Source organism: Psammomys obesus, unplaced genomic scaffold (assembly GCF_907164565.1).
Source record: "Psammomys obesus unplaced genomic scaffold, mPsaObe1.curated_primary_1811, whole genome shotgun sequence".
NCBI lineage: Eukaryota > Metazoa > Chordata > Mammalia > Rodentia > Muridae > Psammomys > Psammomys obesus.
In genome coordinates, this window is record NW_026585587.1 from 369,936 (window position 1) to 386,815 (window position 16,880).

Here is a 16,880-nt window from a genome sequence, read left to right on the forward strand (position 1 = left end):
TCCAACCATAAAATTATTTTGTTGCTGCTTTAATAACTTATTATGTTTCTGTTATGAATGACAAAGAAAGTACCTGATATTCAGTATATCTGATACAAGACCCAAAAAAGGCATAAACCCAAAGTTTGAAAACCACTGCTCTATTGTCATGTGTTCTGTCAAAACAACAGCAACCAACATTAAACACATAAGGGAAGGTTAAATTGCCATGGTGATACCCACCAGCAATCCTAGCACTCAGAAGGCTGAGGAAGAGGGACCATGAATCATGTATTCCGTAGGCTGTAAACTAGTTTAACAAGGAAAGAAATGGAAAGAGGCAAGCATTGACTACATTACAAAGGCCAGTGGAAGCTATGTAAACAAGAAACCTCTATTGTCAGCATGGAGCAGGTGGGGATGGGAATGGGGGAGTGGAGGGGTGAGGGAGTGGGGGGGCAGGGAGGACAAATGAGCAAAGAGACTTTCTGCCTTGTGGGCTCCAGTTAGGAGCCCTGCCCTGCATCTTGTCTGTAAGACTGTGGCTCTTGTGGGACCTCAGTGTGTTAAGACAGACAGCATGCTTTCTTCCTGACTGATCGCTGGGGCCTGCATAGTCCTTAAGGTACAGTAGGTTCGGAAGCATTTGACCGTATCTGGTTTTCAACTTCTCCCCCTCCTCATTTCCACTAAAGGTATTCAGTAACTCAACCTTCTTTTTTTGCAACTGGTTTGAAACAAGCTGCTTTAAAATCTGTTCCTCTTTGGGCTTGGGTCACTTGAACGAGGTTGTGAGCCCCTGTAGGGTGCAGACCACATGTTTCCTTTCTTTTGTATTGTAGTGCTGAACTTTTGTCAGAAGTTTTCCGCAGGGTTGTTGGCTGACTCAGAAGCAGAAGGTCCCTGGAATAAGAATGAGGGTAACAAAGTTGATATCCAGCTTTGGCACTGCCCCTGCCCAGTCTTGTGACACTGGCAGATTCTGGAACATTCTCAGTGCTTAGCTAGCTCTTTGAGACTGTGATGATAATGCCTTCTCTGCAGGGACCTAGGGATCTGGCTCAGTGGCTAAGTATCCTGTTTAGCATGCCCAGAGTTTAGCTTGTCTAAAGCCCAGGGTTAACCCCCAATGCCAATTTTTAGAAAATCCTTGTTCTACCTGTTTCACAAGATATTGACAGATGTGCAATGGCTTCTAGCCCCTGTAGGTCTGTCCACAGAAGGATTTTCTAAGGTTGTGATGCCTGGCTGTACTAACAAGTACTCAGGGGTCAAAGACTGGAGATTGTTTGTGTGCATGCATTAAAGTCCAGGGTGAGCAAATATGATATCTTTTCTGAAGGGTGTGTGTGTGTGTATTTGTGTGTGTGTGTGTGTGTGTGTGTGTGTGTGTGCTTTCTCTACATTTTACATTGTTGCTGGTCACAGCCCCAATAGAGCTCATGTGCTGAGATGAGGGATTTTGATTTCTTCCATACACAGGAGAATTACTACTTTCAGTTTGATGATAAAGACTTCTTTCAACTTTTACCCTACCAGCTGTTCCTGTGTTTATCTAGCTCCTTGAGCTTTGTTTATTGAGGTAAGAGGAACATGTGCAACTAGGGCTTGAATGTAAAGCTAGTTCTGTCTGCGTAAAGCTGTGTTAGTTGCAGTGTGAAGCTGTATGTGGAGAGGGAAGGAGAAATCATGGGAGAGGGGAGAGTCACTGGGGAGCATTAATGGATAGTCAGGCCTCGGACCATCATCAAATAAATTGTTTTGAACAGCGTTTAATAAATATAATAAAACAACTAATGTAAACTTTTTTAAATAAAAAAATAACCCGAAGTTAGGAATTATAACAAACAGGTCTCATGAGCTTTTTTTTTTTTTTTTTTTTTTTGTCTTAGTTTTATTTTTTTGTTTGTTTGTTTTGTTTTGTCTTATTTTTTTTAAGGCAATGTCTTTCTTTTTTTTAAGTGCAGGCTTCCTGGCACTGGCCAGTTGATTTGTTTTTGGTACTCCGTACCAGGGAAGTACAGAACAGCTCAGCTGCTATGTAATAGAGTAAAGATGTGAAGAGATGATCACATTCAAATATACAGGATGACTATTTTTGTTAGTATGATTTACGTGTTTTTATTTAGTAAGGGGAAAAATACATGAACCAGGAATCCTGTGAAATGAACATCCGTGTGTTTGTGGTTGGGGCACACAAGTGAGCCCTGATGGACGACTGGCTTCTAGTCTCAGTCAGCCAGTTTGTAGGGCTAAGAAGTAGGATTGAACTGAGATGGCATTAGGTCAGTTGTCGCGACCGGCCTTCGCCGATAAGGACGACGCAGCAACAACGGATTTGTCCAGCAGCAACTTTATTGTGAGGCTCTTAACAGCAGATGGAGAAGGACCCCGAACCCTGTGTGCGTTCTGCTTAAGTAGCCAGCAGGGTGACTTGTTCGTCTGTAATTGGTGCTCCACACAAAACCCAATTAGCATGTGGTCTCCAAATGGAGGACCACACAAGCCTACATTAGCATAAGGCGGCTCATGCGCAGATCGCAAAACAATGCTGGCAAGAAGAACCAGGAAGCAGGAAACCGGCGCCATCTTGTAATGGCGGGAGTGGCTCCCGACAGTCAGTCTGTTCTCCACCTTTATTTATTATGTAGTCCAGGCTGGCCTACATTCACTGCACATCCAAGGCTGGCCTTGAATTCACAACCTTCAACTTCAGCCTCCCAAGTACTGGGATTGTAGGTGTGTACCATCATTCCTTGCTCTCTAAGGAATTCTGAAGGCGGGCCATTGTGTCCTGATGGAATCCTTAGTCCTCAGTTTCCAGAACAGACACAGAAGTTTGTGCCTCTGCCTATGTCCCTTGACTTGACAGATTACTTGCTGTAGACAGAAAAGAGAGCTCAATATATTCCAGCTGAGACTAGCTGAAAAAGACAAAAGCTCCCCATCTCTCACTACCATGGCTTTACTCTTTAATAAACTGGGCTCTCTCTTGCAAAATCAGGGCTCTACAACTGTTTAATTTTACTATTTTAAAAATGCATTTTATATCATCAAACAATATTTTTTGTGGTACTTGGAATTCAAACTGAATCTTGTCAAATGTTAAGTAGCTCTGTACCATTGAGTTGACATCCTTTGCCCTTCTGTGAAATCTCTTCCCATATAATGCAGGCTGGCCTGGAGCTCACTGTATAGACCAGGCTAGCTTCAAACTTGAGACACTCTTGTTTCAGTTTTCCTATGCAAATTTGCCCTCCACCTTGAACAAGTCTAATCAAATCCCAGGAGCCTATTTCTCAGCTTCATATGTCATCTATATTATCAGTACCATAGTAGTTTCAGCCCCCTTCCCCAACTCTGTTACTGCCTTTTATTACAATAATATAAAATAGCTCCCAGGATTATCATTTTAGCACCAGATACTTCATTACAAATCTCAAAAAGGAATTCTAGGCTACACCTCATTCTTCTGTTTTCCGGGGATCATCAATCTTGAAACAACTAACTGTGCCCTGCAGATGTTAAAAACAAACACTGGAAATGTAATAAACACAAGTGGACTCTACTCCTTATTCCCTTGGTAATATGTTATCATACCTATTTATTGATATTATACTGAGGATTATAATTAATATAGAAATAATTTTGAGTATTTAAGGGGTGTGTGGGTGTTATCTATAAACACGGTACATCAGGCATTCTTGGACTTTGATGTCTGTGGACCATGGCAGGGGCTCTGGCACTAGTCCTCCATGGATTCTGAAGGACAGCTAGCTATAGTTTATAATGGAATGACTTGGATGTAAATAAACTTGACTACCTTGAGTCTATTATCCAAGCTAATCACTTTTCAGGACTCTGTGTTACCTAAAATGGACAGTAAGCCACATCCTAACATGATTTGATACCTGAGCAGTTATTTTCTGTTTCTAAGGGTTTGGGGTCAGCATGTGTTCATGAGTTGAGGAATTTGTGATTCAAAATCTTCAACATCAGTAAGCCACCATGGATAGTAGCATTCTCATTTCTATTACAGACATGAACAGTCTCTGGGTATGGAGTAGACAGCTTGCCTGCCTAATTTTGCATGTCAAAATAAAATTTTATACAGAAAAAGACAGAATAAATGCTTCATTATTTTTATTAGTTAATTCTCTGATATCATTGTGAATTTGGATCCTAGCATTGTCTAATAATGAGAGTTTTATTTTTATCAATCCTTTTAATATAGTCAGTGTGATTTAAATATACTGAACCCAGTTATTTTTATTTCTGCAATAGAATGATACTTAATGGTTATATAACTTCCTATCATCGTGAAATAAGGGCATCTTAAAAATGACTAAAAATTGCCAGGCATGGTGGCATCTGCCTGTAATTCCAGCTCTTAAGAGGCTGACCCAAGATTCTAGTCACAATTTTGATGCCAGCTTAATCTACATACTAAGTTTCAGGCTAGTAAAGGTGTCACATTGAAAAACTGCTTCAGGAAAATGCAAATTGGGCCCATAAAATGGCTTAGTGGGTTAAGGTATCTGCTATCATCCAGACTGAGTTTGATCTCAGGTGGTGGTAGTTGAGATCTGACTGTCCACATGCACTGTGGCAATGCACATACACACACAGGCATATACGTGCGCGCACACACACACACATACACACACAGACAAACAAACAAATGGATTTATATGATAAAATACCCATTTTATCAAACCCAAACAAATGTGTTTTGCTGTCGGACACTTTAGATTTGCCCTGTTCCTTAGGCGCCACTAATCCATACACTATTGTGGGAGGGTTTATGCTGGATGTTTCACATACATTTTCTTGTCTAATATTCTTACTAACCCTGTGATACAGCACACTTAGGTTTGAGTTCGTGATTGCAAAATTGACCCCTTTAAAGTTCCCTGTCCATAGTATGGATGCCACTTCTGGGTTTTAGGCTATTTTAGGTTCAGGAATACCAGAACAGGAGAACCAGTGAGGGCACTGGGTGACATGCTGGTTCCTTGGGTTCTCATCATCTTCCCAGGTCTCCCTACACCGTCCCCGTCAGGGTTTCCAATAGCCATCCTTCCTTTCTGTCTGGTTATGGTAATGCTTATGTGTATGTGACTAGTGTGGCAGTCGCTACCGTAATTATTTTCATATAAAGGTCTATGTGTACATTCATGGAATTATAAGAAGTAGAGCTCTAAGCAATTGTCAAGGCATGTTTGGGAATCCAGAAAAGGGAAATTGAGGGAAAGTGGCCAGCAAAGTAGAGAAAATAAAAAGGATGCCAGTGAAGATGAAAGTCAAGTGCCTTAAAGGGCAAGTGGAAGAAACAGTGTCATTGGTTGTATTGTAGTTTGAATGTGACATGAATGCTATCCGTTCATGTGTTGAAACCAGATGATTGAGCTATTTGGGGTGATGAGGGAAACCTTACTAGGTGAGGTCTATCTGGAGATGGCCTTGTGGGAATGTCTTGTCTCCAGACCTCTCCTTCTGCTTTCTGTCCACTGTCAGGTGAGTGGCCTCACCTTATGGTTCATCTACTGTGATCTCTTGATGCATCTTAAGTCTAGAATCACCCACAGACTATGGACTATACCAGGGAACTAAAACGAATAATTCTCTCATTTGCGTTGTTTCCTACAGGTTTTTCCTTGACATGACAATGGAAAATTTGACTCAAAGGCATTACATTGCTCAGCATTTTCTGTTTCTCAGCATAGATGGAAGTCAAATTAGAATGTGCCAAGCCAGGAATAAAGGGATACAGCCAATGAGATCTCTGTAGCTCCAGCTAGTAGTTCTTTTTATGTGAAGGAAGTTTCCCACCTTCAAAAAATATATGGAACAGTAACAGTGTTTGTAGGTTCAATTACCTATTGAGATATTTATTTATTGGTTGGTTGGTTGTGGTATCAAGCCTAGATTCTTATACATACTTAGCCATCTACCAGTGAGCTACACCCCCAGCCTGGACTCTCTCTGGGAAGTGGGAGTTAAAAGATGTATTGCTTGTTGAATGGTGGGGCTGAAGAAGGAATGTCGAGAGATTAATGGACACTAGAAAGGACTCAGAGCAGCAGGAGACCTAGTGGCATGAGCTTTCAAAGGAGCTTCTGCCTTTGAAGGGTATTAATCACTTGAAAATGTTTGTGGGGCCTGAGGACAGCATTGCCCACTGACTTTCTTGTTCCTTATATATGTAGGAATTGCAATAAGATGCCTCCTTGTGGGAGGACATCTTTGATAAAGACACACAGGGGCTCACTGAGAAAGACCTCCCAACCCCACCAGCAACTGGACATTGTTCCCAATGCATTTTTAATTGAAATGAAAGATTTCTCTTTACACAACTGAGGTTTATCTGTACCTAGAATCAATACCTAGGAAACTGCACCTCAAGTCTCAAGTGGTTAATTATCAGAGCATACCCATTGTGCACAGAATACAAGGTGGTTGAAAACAACTCTAACAGGACTATGGTTTCATTGTATGACTCAGACACTGTGCAGCAACAATAACAACAGAAAGCCAGGGAACAGGACTTATTGTGTGACTGAATGTAGCCGAGTAAATGAGTATGTGTACAAAAGTTACTAATTATCAAAGTGAGTGCAAGAGAGGGCACTAAAAACCTCTGAACTCAAGTTCTATGGTGGGAAAGTAGCTCTATGGCCTTCATCTAGAGTTTCCAAGTTGTGATACATAGTCATGCAAAACTCAGGTCAAAGAGAACAGGAGGTAGATTACTCTAGGGCAGTTATGAGTGACTATGTTCTAACAGATTCTAGTTGCCCCAAATGCCGTGTTTCCACATGTTAATAGTTGTATGAAGTTTTTACAGGACAAAACAAAGAAAGTCATATATCATGGCACTTTAAATATATATTGGTATTACTGGGGGTTGTAGCACATACTTTAATGCTACCACTCATGAGACAAAAGCAGGTGGATCTGTGTGAGTTTCAGCCCAGCATGGTCAACATAACAAGTTCCAGGCCATGCTATACAGTGAGACCCTCTCTCCAGAAAAGAAGAGAAAAGAAAAGAAGAAGAAAAGAAAACAAACTAACAACAAAGTATATTCATTACATTCTTAGCCTTTGGGCTGTTGATAATCAAGGGGATACAAGGTCAAACAGCAAGGGCACTACAATCAGTCGGTCAGCCTTATGGAATCTCCAAACACAGTGTACCTTTGGGCTGGAAAGTTCGGTTTGCAGGCCATTTAAACCCTGTCTGCAATGATTGAGTGCTGTGGGTGAGGGGCTGCCCCATGCCTGGAGCAGAGGCCAGGTCACTATCACTAGATGCCAGTAGCACAAGCACCCCATTGCCAGTTGTAACAGCTAAAGAAATGTCTCTAAACAAATATCCTATGGCCATAAGTTGAGACCCATGCCCTGAGAATTCCTCTGTCTGTACTAACAGTGGTATTTTGGCTATTCCTTGAGGACCTCCTTCAGCTCCCACACTGAACTTTATCTTTAGATATATTACTATTCTAATGAATGTGTATGCTTTGTGCTATTTGATGACACAGTATGTATTGTTTAACCACAGAACTTTAGAAAGGAGTGAGTTTTGGGAATTAACCAGATGCTATAAATTCTGAAGAAAGACTGTTTAGCAGTCAATGTCTTTACTATTAAGGCAAGGCTTCTCTTTCAAATAGAGAATGCCAAGCAATAAAGAGGGGGCGTCTTAAAGGATTACTGGAGGGCAGAAGGGAAAAAAGAAAGTGTGTGTGTGTGTGTGTGCGCGTGCGCGTGCGCGCGCCTGCCCACAATTCCCTTGTTTATTCTGGCTAGAATATGAATAAATATACATTATTGAATAGCATTGTCATCTTGTAGACATTCTTCAAATAGTTACCTTTTTATCCATGAAGTTATCAAGTTTTCAGACTGTGTTGCTCTAAGAAATGGTATGACTTTAGTGAAGGAGTAGGTATTTAAAAAAAAAGACTTCACAATCACTTAAGTAAAATGGTCAGTTACATAAAAGAGTTATAGAGGGATCTACAGTGGTGTGGAAGGGGCTCACAGAAGGTTTTTCAGGATGCTCAATCTTGACTTAAAGCTGAAAGATGAATTCATGAGAGGGAGAGATAATAGTTCTCAAGAACTGAGGATAGTTGTGATTTGGAAGGGACCCTGAAGATTTTACTGTTTCTTCTGCTTTAGTTTGTGGATATAGAAAAATGTTACATGGATTTTTGAGTTCCTGAGGATTGCGTATTAGTAGTTTGTATCAGATTTCGACCTAAAAAGGGGTCCTTTTTTATTTCTTAGAATTGTCGAACCTATAAGACTAGGTACCCATTTAGACAGCAAGGGAGACTTTTACTTTTGACCAAGATTAGAAATGGGAGATAAAGCTGCAAATTAGATTCTTAACCCTTGGGAGGGAGAGGTTTTTAGCTAAGTCGTGAAAGAAGTGAGGGGGAGCCATAGGCAAATAAACAGGAATATTCATGACTTTTAAGGGTCTTGTTTGAGGTTTCCCAAGACTTAAAAGTGTCAATTCTTTTCCCTCCTTTTATAATATTTCTGACCACTCATTGCATGGCAGTTGCCAACTGTCATGGCATTAAAGGGTGTGTTATTTAGCACACAGATGGGAGTATGAAAAGTTTGAGGTGCTCTGACCTAGGCTATGACCAGTTTCTAGTCCACCTGGAGAGAAACTTCTGGTTGGCCTGCAGCCTTTCCTTAATAATATATTAGATTAGCTTAGGACAGAAATTCAGCCAGTTCATCAAGAACAGTGTAGGTGGTCACTAAAAATCGATTAGAGACTGCGCTCTTGACTTTCCTGTCTATCTTTAGAATCAAACAGTAACTAGTGGAGTAGCGGTTCCCAAGGTGTCCATCACTCTGTTCTTCCAAGATGATTCTAAACCACAAGGAAGGTTGAGACATGGAAAAGGAAGACCCAGTTTCCTAAGGTCTGTTCCTCATGTCTTATTATGTTATAGATATTGGCCAGAGTCTAGAGGACACTCATGGAGACTTTCACAAATTTGTATTTTGGAAAAAGGTACAGGGCCAGGGACACATGGAAAGTGATAGAAATAGATGTGTTTTTTTAGAGAAGGTACTTGAGAGAATGAGAGTGGGCAAGAGAGCTAGAGATTCTGAGTTCAAAGGCTCTGGACCATGAAAGTATCTATTCTTTATAGCTAATTTACATAGAACCCAGCTTCTCCAGGATCTGGAAATGGTAGAGCTTTTTTCTATTCATGCTGTTCGGTTATATGTAACCTATGGTCATTGGTTTCTAGTCTTTCTCTGCCATTGGCTCCCTCAATTGTTAATCCTTTAATTAATAATAACAATGTTTTTGTTTATGTTGAGAATTTCATGCATGCACACAAAATATTTTGAGTGTGGGGCATGGTCAATCTACCAGGGATTACATTCCTAGAAAACAGAGCTTGTCCCCTTAGCAGCCATAAACTGACAGCAGCTTCTGGGGCATGGGGGAGGGGATTGTGTACTCCTATGCTATCCATGCTTGGTGTTATACAGCAACCATAGCTGCTGTGAGTTCTTGAGTACATCAATCCATTACTGTCATTCCTAGATGACACTGATTCACCCTGGCCCTCCAGACCAATGACTCTTACAGTCTTTCTTTTCTGGCGTTCCCTGAGCCTTGCAGGGTGGTTATATAATATAGATGTCTAGCTTATTTCTGAGCAGTCTACAAAAATTTACTTTCTATAGCTTGCCTTTTGCTTGTCTTGATGCCTCTGGAACCTCCCTTTCCTCTTTCTCCTCTTAATGGTATTTTCCTTCTCTGGAGAAATAATAAAATTTATTATTATTTAATAATGTTAACATTATATAATAAATATATAATATATAATGTATAATAAATATATAAATGTAACATGTTATGTTTATATATAATAATAATATAAATATATTATTTAATAATAAATTTTATTATTAAACAGCCCTCATAGAGCTGTTGTTGTTTTTTTAAGATCTTTAGACTTATTTTATTTGTATGGGTGTTTTGCCTGCATGTATGTTTGTGTATCACATGCGTGCAGTGTCTGCAGAGGCTAGAAGAGGATCCCCTGGTACTAGAACCATAGATGGACATGAGCCAGCATTGGATTCTGGGAACAGAACCAGGGTCCTCTGTAAAAGCAGCAAGTTCTCTTAACTGCTGAGCCATCTTTCCAGACCCCACACATAGCTGTTTCTATGGAGCAACTGAAAACATTTCTATCTTTTTCCTCTTCAGGATGACTTTTATTTTCTGGCCAACTTTCTTGCTGTTTTTATGGGTTGACACCTTTGTCTATGCCTGACTCTCTTGCCTTTCCCTAGTGCGGGGTCCGAGGCAGTGAATATCACCGTCTCTGACATTTCTGGGCCCAAATGGTGGCAGTTTGTGTTACTCACTGCTTCTTCCAAAAATCCTCTGGAGAATAATCAAAAAAAAGACTTGCTTAATTAAATCCCAAAGGGGTAGAGCTTCCTTTCAGATGGAGAATGCCTAGTCAGTAACAGAGACCATTCTCTTTTGAAGCAAGATGTGTTTGGGAGTCCAGGGAAGCACACCCTACTGCCCTTTTCTAGGTGGCATCTGGCCTCATACTGCAGTTTCGTACACTGGGCTCCTTTCTGCACACAAGTAGCCTTGGAGACTGTTGCTCACTAGTGATGTTTACTGTCCCCTCCCTGGAGAGTTCAGAGCCAGGTGATCTGCCAACCCCCCTCTAATGACTGTGTCTCACATGCAGGGCGAACTCTGTTGGAGAAGCTGTTCAGCCAGCAGGAGAACGGGCCTCCAGAAGAAGCAGAAAAATTTTGCTCAAGGATCATTGCCATGGGCCTTCTACTTCCTTTTAGTGACTGCTTCAGGGAACCGTGTAATCAGAACGCTGGGTCAAGTTCAGCTCCATTTGATGTAAGTAGGAGAAGCCACTTCTGGTTGTGGGGTGGACTGCAGTTGGAGTAGCAGCTGTGATGTGTGTCTGTTCAATCACCCTAGAATTTAAAAACAACATGTGACACAAGCCTTCTCCCCCTGGGCCACTTGAGAGCCCAGATTGTCTGTTTCTATACTATTCTTTAGACTAGAGCATTAAGTGACACCCCCTCCCCTTAAAAAATAATAAACAAAATAAAAAAGCCTCTTACTTTTCTAGCCTGCTCTAAGGGTGATTAGGATTGCTCAGAATTTTTCTTTCTGGTGGAGACTGAACATGCACAGGCAAGTGTTTCTCACTAAACTGTTCCCCCCACATCAGTATTTCTGTGCTGGTCACAGGCATTCCTTCAGAAGCAGTACCAAAGGGCAAAATACTGTTCCCAGTGGGTCACGGGTTTCCATGGGCACTAGAATGCTATGTGAGCAATTTTCGCAACTCATTTGTGCACCAAACATAGACAAGAAGCAGCAGCAGCATCTGCCTTTAACCAGGCCCCCACTCAGCAAGCGTTAATAGTGTGGAATTCAAAAGGCATGTTCGTAATGCATGATGAACATCAGCATCTTCAAGCAGAGTAGTGTCTTTCTCAGGTATGTGGTGTGTGTGTGTATGTGTGTGTGTGTGTGGCATGGTTCTCAGAAGGATAATTATCATATGTGCATCTCTCACGAGAAGTTGGGAAGTCTGGGTGGATCTCTTGTGTAGAGCCTAGGAATTGAGTGTTTTTGGTCACTGGATTCTGATCACATGACTAAATACAGTTTTCCAGCACTGGCAAATGTACCTCAAAAGACAGTGAATGTGAACAGATGTTGAAGTCTAAAGCTGGCTCTAGATTCAGGTGTGGTGGCTCATGCTATAATCCCAGCACCTGGGAGGCTGATATAGGAGGATCAAGACTTTCAGGTCAGCCTGAGCTACACAGTGAGGCTTTCTTTGTCCCCAGAACCAAAGAGTATGGAAGTTGATTGTAAATAAGAAATTCTCTACAAAGAAAACTTGCTGCTTTCTTCTTCCTCCTGTTTATCAATCCTAACTGACAGTCTTTCCCATTTCCCTTTAGTATGAGCAGAAGAAATCTCATAAAATATTGTGAGATCTCAGTTCTAATCTGTGAGAAAATTTTCTAGATGATGCCATGACTTATGAAACTTCTTTTAGATTTATGTATTTGTTATGAAAGTTATTAATAACATATCAGCTAATCACTGCTAGGTAGATCTTTTTCTCCTGTGGAAAGAATTAGATAATTTTCAGACATTTCTTCTCACTGGGAGATGTGTGGGTCTAGAGATAGAACCTGGGGATTATGGTGTGGTGTGTTACAGAGATACATTCTGGTTTCTATCAATATGGAATTCAGAGATATGGTAAACATAATTCAGGTAGAAGGAAACACTAGCCATGCCTGTATTGCATGCTATTATCTAATTATAGCAGCCATTGGCATCTTTATCAGAGCAGTTGTGAATACTTACAATGTACCCTCAAAATCTAGCCAGTGGATACTCCCTCGTAAAAGATGGGAGTCATGATGAGGTCATGTACTCTCACCTGAGAGTCTAGCCATTCTTCTGAGTTGTAGGTAACTGTCCAAGATTCACATGGTCTTGTGGTCTGGGGAGATGCCAGAATACATGGAGTGTGCAAGGCTGGCTGAAGAGGCAGGGAACCCCATCTCTGCAGTTATAGGGAGGTTGTCATCTGGGCTGGAATGAGAGTTTTCAGTGATGTAGCTGTTTGGGGAGTCATTCACTCTAATGTAGAACCCCTCCCCTTGCTCTGTAAATAAGCATGCTAAGGCCATTGGTTTGACATGTGGGATTTCCATATAATTTTATTTTGCTACGTCATTGTTGCCCTAGCCGGGATGAATAGATGTGCAAGTGTGAATCTGCTCATTTTGTCCCAGGAGAAGTTTACATAACAGTCTGTCACTTTTTTTTTTTTAATAAAATGTATTATCAAATTAACGCTATTTTCCTCATGAAAGCTCAGAACTAAAATGTCCTTCCACTCAGTAAACATGAAACTGGCGTAAACTGAAAAGAACAGGATAATTCGAGTTTTACTTTTTAAAGTTGTTATTATTAATTTGCTATTGTGATGCTGGGGAGAAACTCAGGTCCCCAGCTCTGCTCATGAGCCACATTCTTTGCCTTTCTCGTTCTCTTTTTAAGTTAACCTGCTTATTTCTCCTGTGTTGGAGAGACTAGAAATGCTTCTTTAGCCATGCTATCTTGGAAGGTAGCTAAGTCTCACATGAAAAAAAAAAAAAAAAGAAAAACAAAACAAAAATAAAACCCCACAAAATAGGGATTCCATTCCCTATTTGAAGTCATTGTCTCTCATTCCCATCTTGAAGTCATTTTTTTCCTCCTTGCCATATTCCTTGGCTGTGTTCTGCCTCTCTAGTGCCCACATCCACTGAACACAAAACAAAGAGGAAATTAAAGGTACCCTCATGGGAAACATTGCTCCATATTCTAAAATAGCAGGTCAGAAACAGCACCAGGGCTTATTGAATACAGAGTTAAGATTTTTTTTTTCTCAGACTACAAAGGAAGCAAACATACCTCAGTCTTTCAAAAGACTGATGTGTTAGTGGGGGATGGGAAGGAATGTGCTCATCTCTGGGGAAGCATGTTTCTTATAATTAGTCTCTCTGCTGATTTCCAGAAAAGAGATGTTATGAGCATTTCCAACCAGCAGTTCTCCTAGGAACAACAGCTCTTTATAAGATGGAACCCAGTAGGATTGGGCTTGTAGCTGGTATTCTATCTGTCCCCTGATTTTGTAACAGCATTCCACCTGTCTTTGTCTATACGTGTCATTAAAAATATCTATATTTTTTGATATGGGGAATCTTACTGATGCAATTTATGAATTGACCTACTTCAGCTAAATATTTCAGATGTTAGCCTCTTGTTTTCCTGCATCTTTTTTATGGCTTACCATTTTGATTCCTCATACTGTAGAAAATATAAAAGATCACATTCCCCCCTCACATTACTTGGTAAAGGTTTTATGAACTTTAAAAGACACACTTAATTTTGAGTGTCCGTGTTAATTCTTTTACAAATGCTAAGGGAATTTGTCCTACATACTAGGCGTCAATCAAATTCACTGTACAATAATTCAAGTAAAAAGGAAGACCTTATTAAAACAACAATCAAAAAAGAGAGCGTTGTGGGTATCAGTCAATGGTCTGTATGGTGTTTTGAGTCAGGATTATCCACATAGATTCATATATTGAATACTTGGTACTCAGTCAGTGGGACTGTTTGGGAATGGTTCTTACATATGGGTCACTCGGGTGGGCTTTGAGGTTTTAAAAAAAACCCACCCATTTCCAATTTGTTCTCTCTCTGTGCCTCCCTCTCGCTCACTCTTGCTCTCTCTCTGTGCCTCACAGTTATTTTCTTGACATGTAAGTCCTTAGCTACTTCTCCAGCACCATGCTTACTGCCCCTGGGCCACACTCCCTGCCATGATGGTCATGGACTCACCGTCTGAAACTATAAACAAGACCCCAACTAAATGCTTTCTTTTATAGTTTGCCTTGCACATAGTGCCATCATAGCAATAAGAAAGTAACTAAGACAACCCATAATTCCAGCATTTCAGAGGCTAAGCCAAGGCCAGGGTCGGCTATATAGTAAGACCATGTCTTTAGAATAAATAAGTCAAATTATGAGGGAAAGAAAACAAATGTGCAAGTCAGGAAGAGTTAGCCTTTGGGAGGGAAGGATTGTACACTCAGGAAGGACAAAGACAAGGGTGGCAGAGACAGAGATACTACCTGGGTTCCTACTCTGGTCTACTTATGTGAGTGATCTGGACAAGTGTTCTTGGTCCTGAATTGCCAGTTTTATTTGCATGAAGATACTCAGCCATGCCAATTCCTGATTGGTTGACATTTTACAAATGTCTATAGGGCTTCGTTCATTGATAAGGTCCTGGAAACAATATAAAACAGTTTAGGGAATTGGAGGCTTTTTATTGGAGAATAATTGTGATTGGGAAGTTTTATATCAATTTACTGAATAAATTTTCTGTTTCTATTTTTCTTCTACTAGGGATAGAACTTAGGGTTATGTAATATACATGCTAGGCAACATCCCTGCCACCAAGCCCCGTCCTCAACTCTTGTTTTTTGTGTGATTTAGATATCACGTCCACTTTTACTTGGGGATCTTCTTAGTGAAGAGCCTACTGTTGAGAGCTGAATCCCTGGCACCATTGGCAGGGAAGCAAGAAAACCACTGAGTTAAGGACAACAGAAAACTAATGAAGATAGAGAAGTACACTCTTATTGGTAGCTAGCCAATATACAACCAATGACATGAGACAGAATAAAGCAAACAAGCATACAGAAGGAGCCTCTAGCCACACTTAGGTTGCATCCTGTGGGTGAGGCATGCTCTACCTCCAGAAATTACTGACTCAGCAGTGAGATCAATACCAGAAAACCAGTCTCCCTAATTTTAAATCCTACTTGACATTAAAGTCCTTGTTGTAGAGAAGATAGTTGGCTGTAGAGATTGGTCCAACCGTGACTGAGTTCAAAGAGACTTCGCAGTGATGAGTTCAGCTTCTAGCTAACAACAGTTGGAGTCATGAGCAACTGTCTTTCACTGCTTGTGTGCCCACTTTCTACCACCTTAACTTCTTGGCATCCCTTGCTTAGGGATTCCTATTCAGCTGTCACAACTCTACATTGACACCACTTTTCTGAGTTCTTAATCTCTTCTGGGTTGCTCAAATTTAAGCAACAGGTTCTCTCTCAAAGTGTTGCTTAGCCATGGCCCCATGAAACATGGAAGATGAGGACATGGATCATCTCTTGAATGCTGACGTTTCACACAAGTGGGGCCACTGATCCAATAAATCTTCAAACTGGATTTCAGGCTTTCAAGAATTCTGGTCTTATCCTTTGGCAGGACTATCAGCTTCTCAATGGGCCACCTAGATTTTCTTTTGATTGGGCATCTATGTCTTCTTGCCTTGACAGGGAGCCGTGGCTCCAGCTACTTGCTGGAACCATGTGGTGCCCACTCCTCTTTGCTGCATCTGTCTTCTGCTTCGATGCATGGCTTAGTTGCCCCACCAGCTCCTGTATGAGTTCCGACATCCTTCTAATCTTTTTGTCTTTCAGTTGGAGTCAAATCCTTGTTATGACACTGCTTATTCACCACATCACTTAGTGGCAAGTTTTTATCTTTAATTTGGCCTGGTAGGCGAAGTTTTACTTTTTTTTTTAAAGAATTTTGTTTTTAATTATGTGTGTATCTGTCTTTGTGTGGGTATATGCACTTGAGTGCAGGTACTCTTGACACCCACAAGAGGATGTCAGATCTCCTGGAGCTGGAGTTATAGGCAGCTGTGAGCTGCCCAGTGTAGGTTCTGGGAATTGAACTTTGGTCTTCTGAAAGAGCAATACTGTTATAACTATAGAGATATCTCTCCATCGCCAGTTCTATTTTTTCTCTATGGATACTATTGAGAATTACATGCCATCCCTGTAGTCACCAGGCTTGTGCCTTTTCTATCCACACACTACACAGAATTACATGCCACTTGTGTACCAATATCTCCAACTGTCCTATAATATTAGATATATTGTTCACCCTGTAATGTCTAAATGCAAATCAGATTTTTTTTGTACAGGTATTTCCCTGAGTTGTATGACTATGTTAACTCGACAGGTCTCTCTAGAGAAGTTAAGAGGAGACTTTAGACTTAGATTTCAATCCCATTTCTTCCATGTAGGAAGATATTATGTTTATCTAGGATCACATTAAAATTTTTCAGTGATAATAATAGCTTGTTGGAAAATTGTCTAAATTGCGAAATAAGCTTAAGCTAGAAAGCATTTAACAGTAATTGGCATATGCTAATTTTTTAAGTTTTTAAATTTTTTGTTAATTACAGTTTGTTCACT

General features: G+C 40.6%; 1 protein-coding gene across 1 annotated transcript in view; it reads left to right on the forward strand.

Annotated features, from left to right (window-relative positions):
* Fmn2 (formin 2) overlaps window positions 1–16,880 on the forward strand; it is a 302,407-nt gene that overhangs the window by 20,437 nt on the left and 265,090 nt on the right. The window contains exon 2 of the mRNA XM_055608481.1: window positions 10,745–10,911. Within this exon, the coding sequence (XP_055464456.1) occupies window positions 10,745–10,911 (167 nt within the window). The remainder of the gene's footprint in view (window positions 1–10,744; window positions 10,912–16,880) is intronic.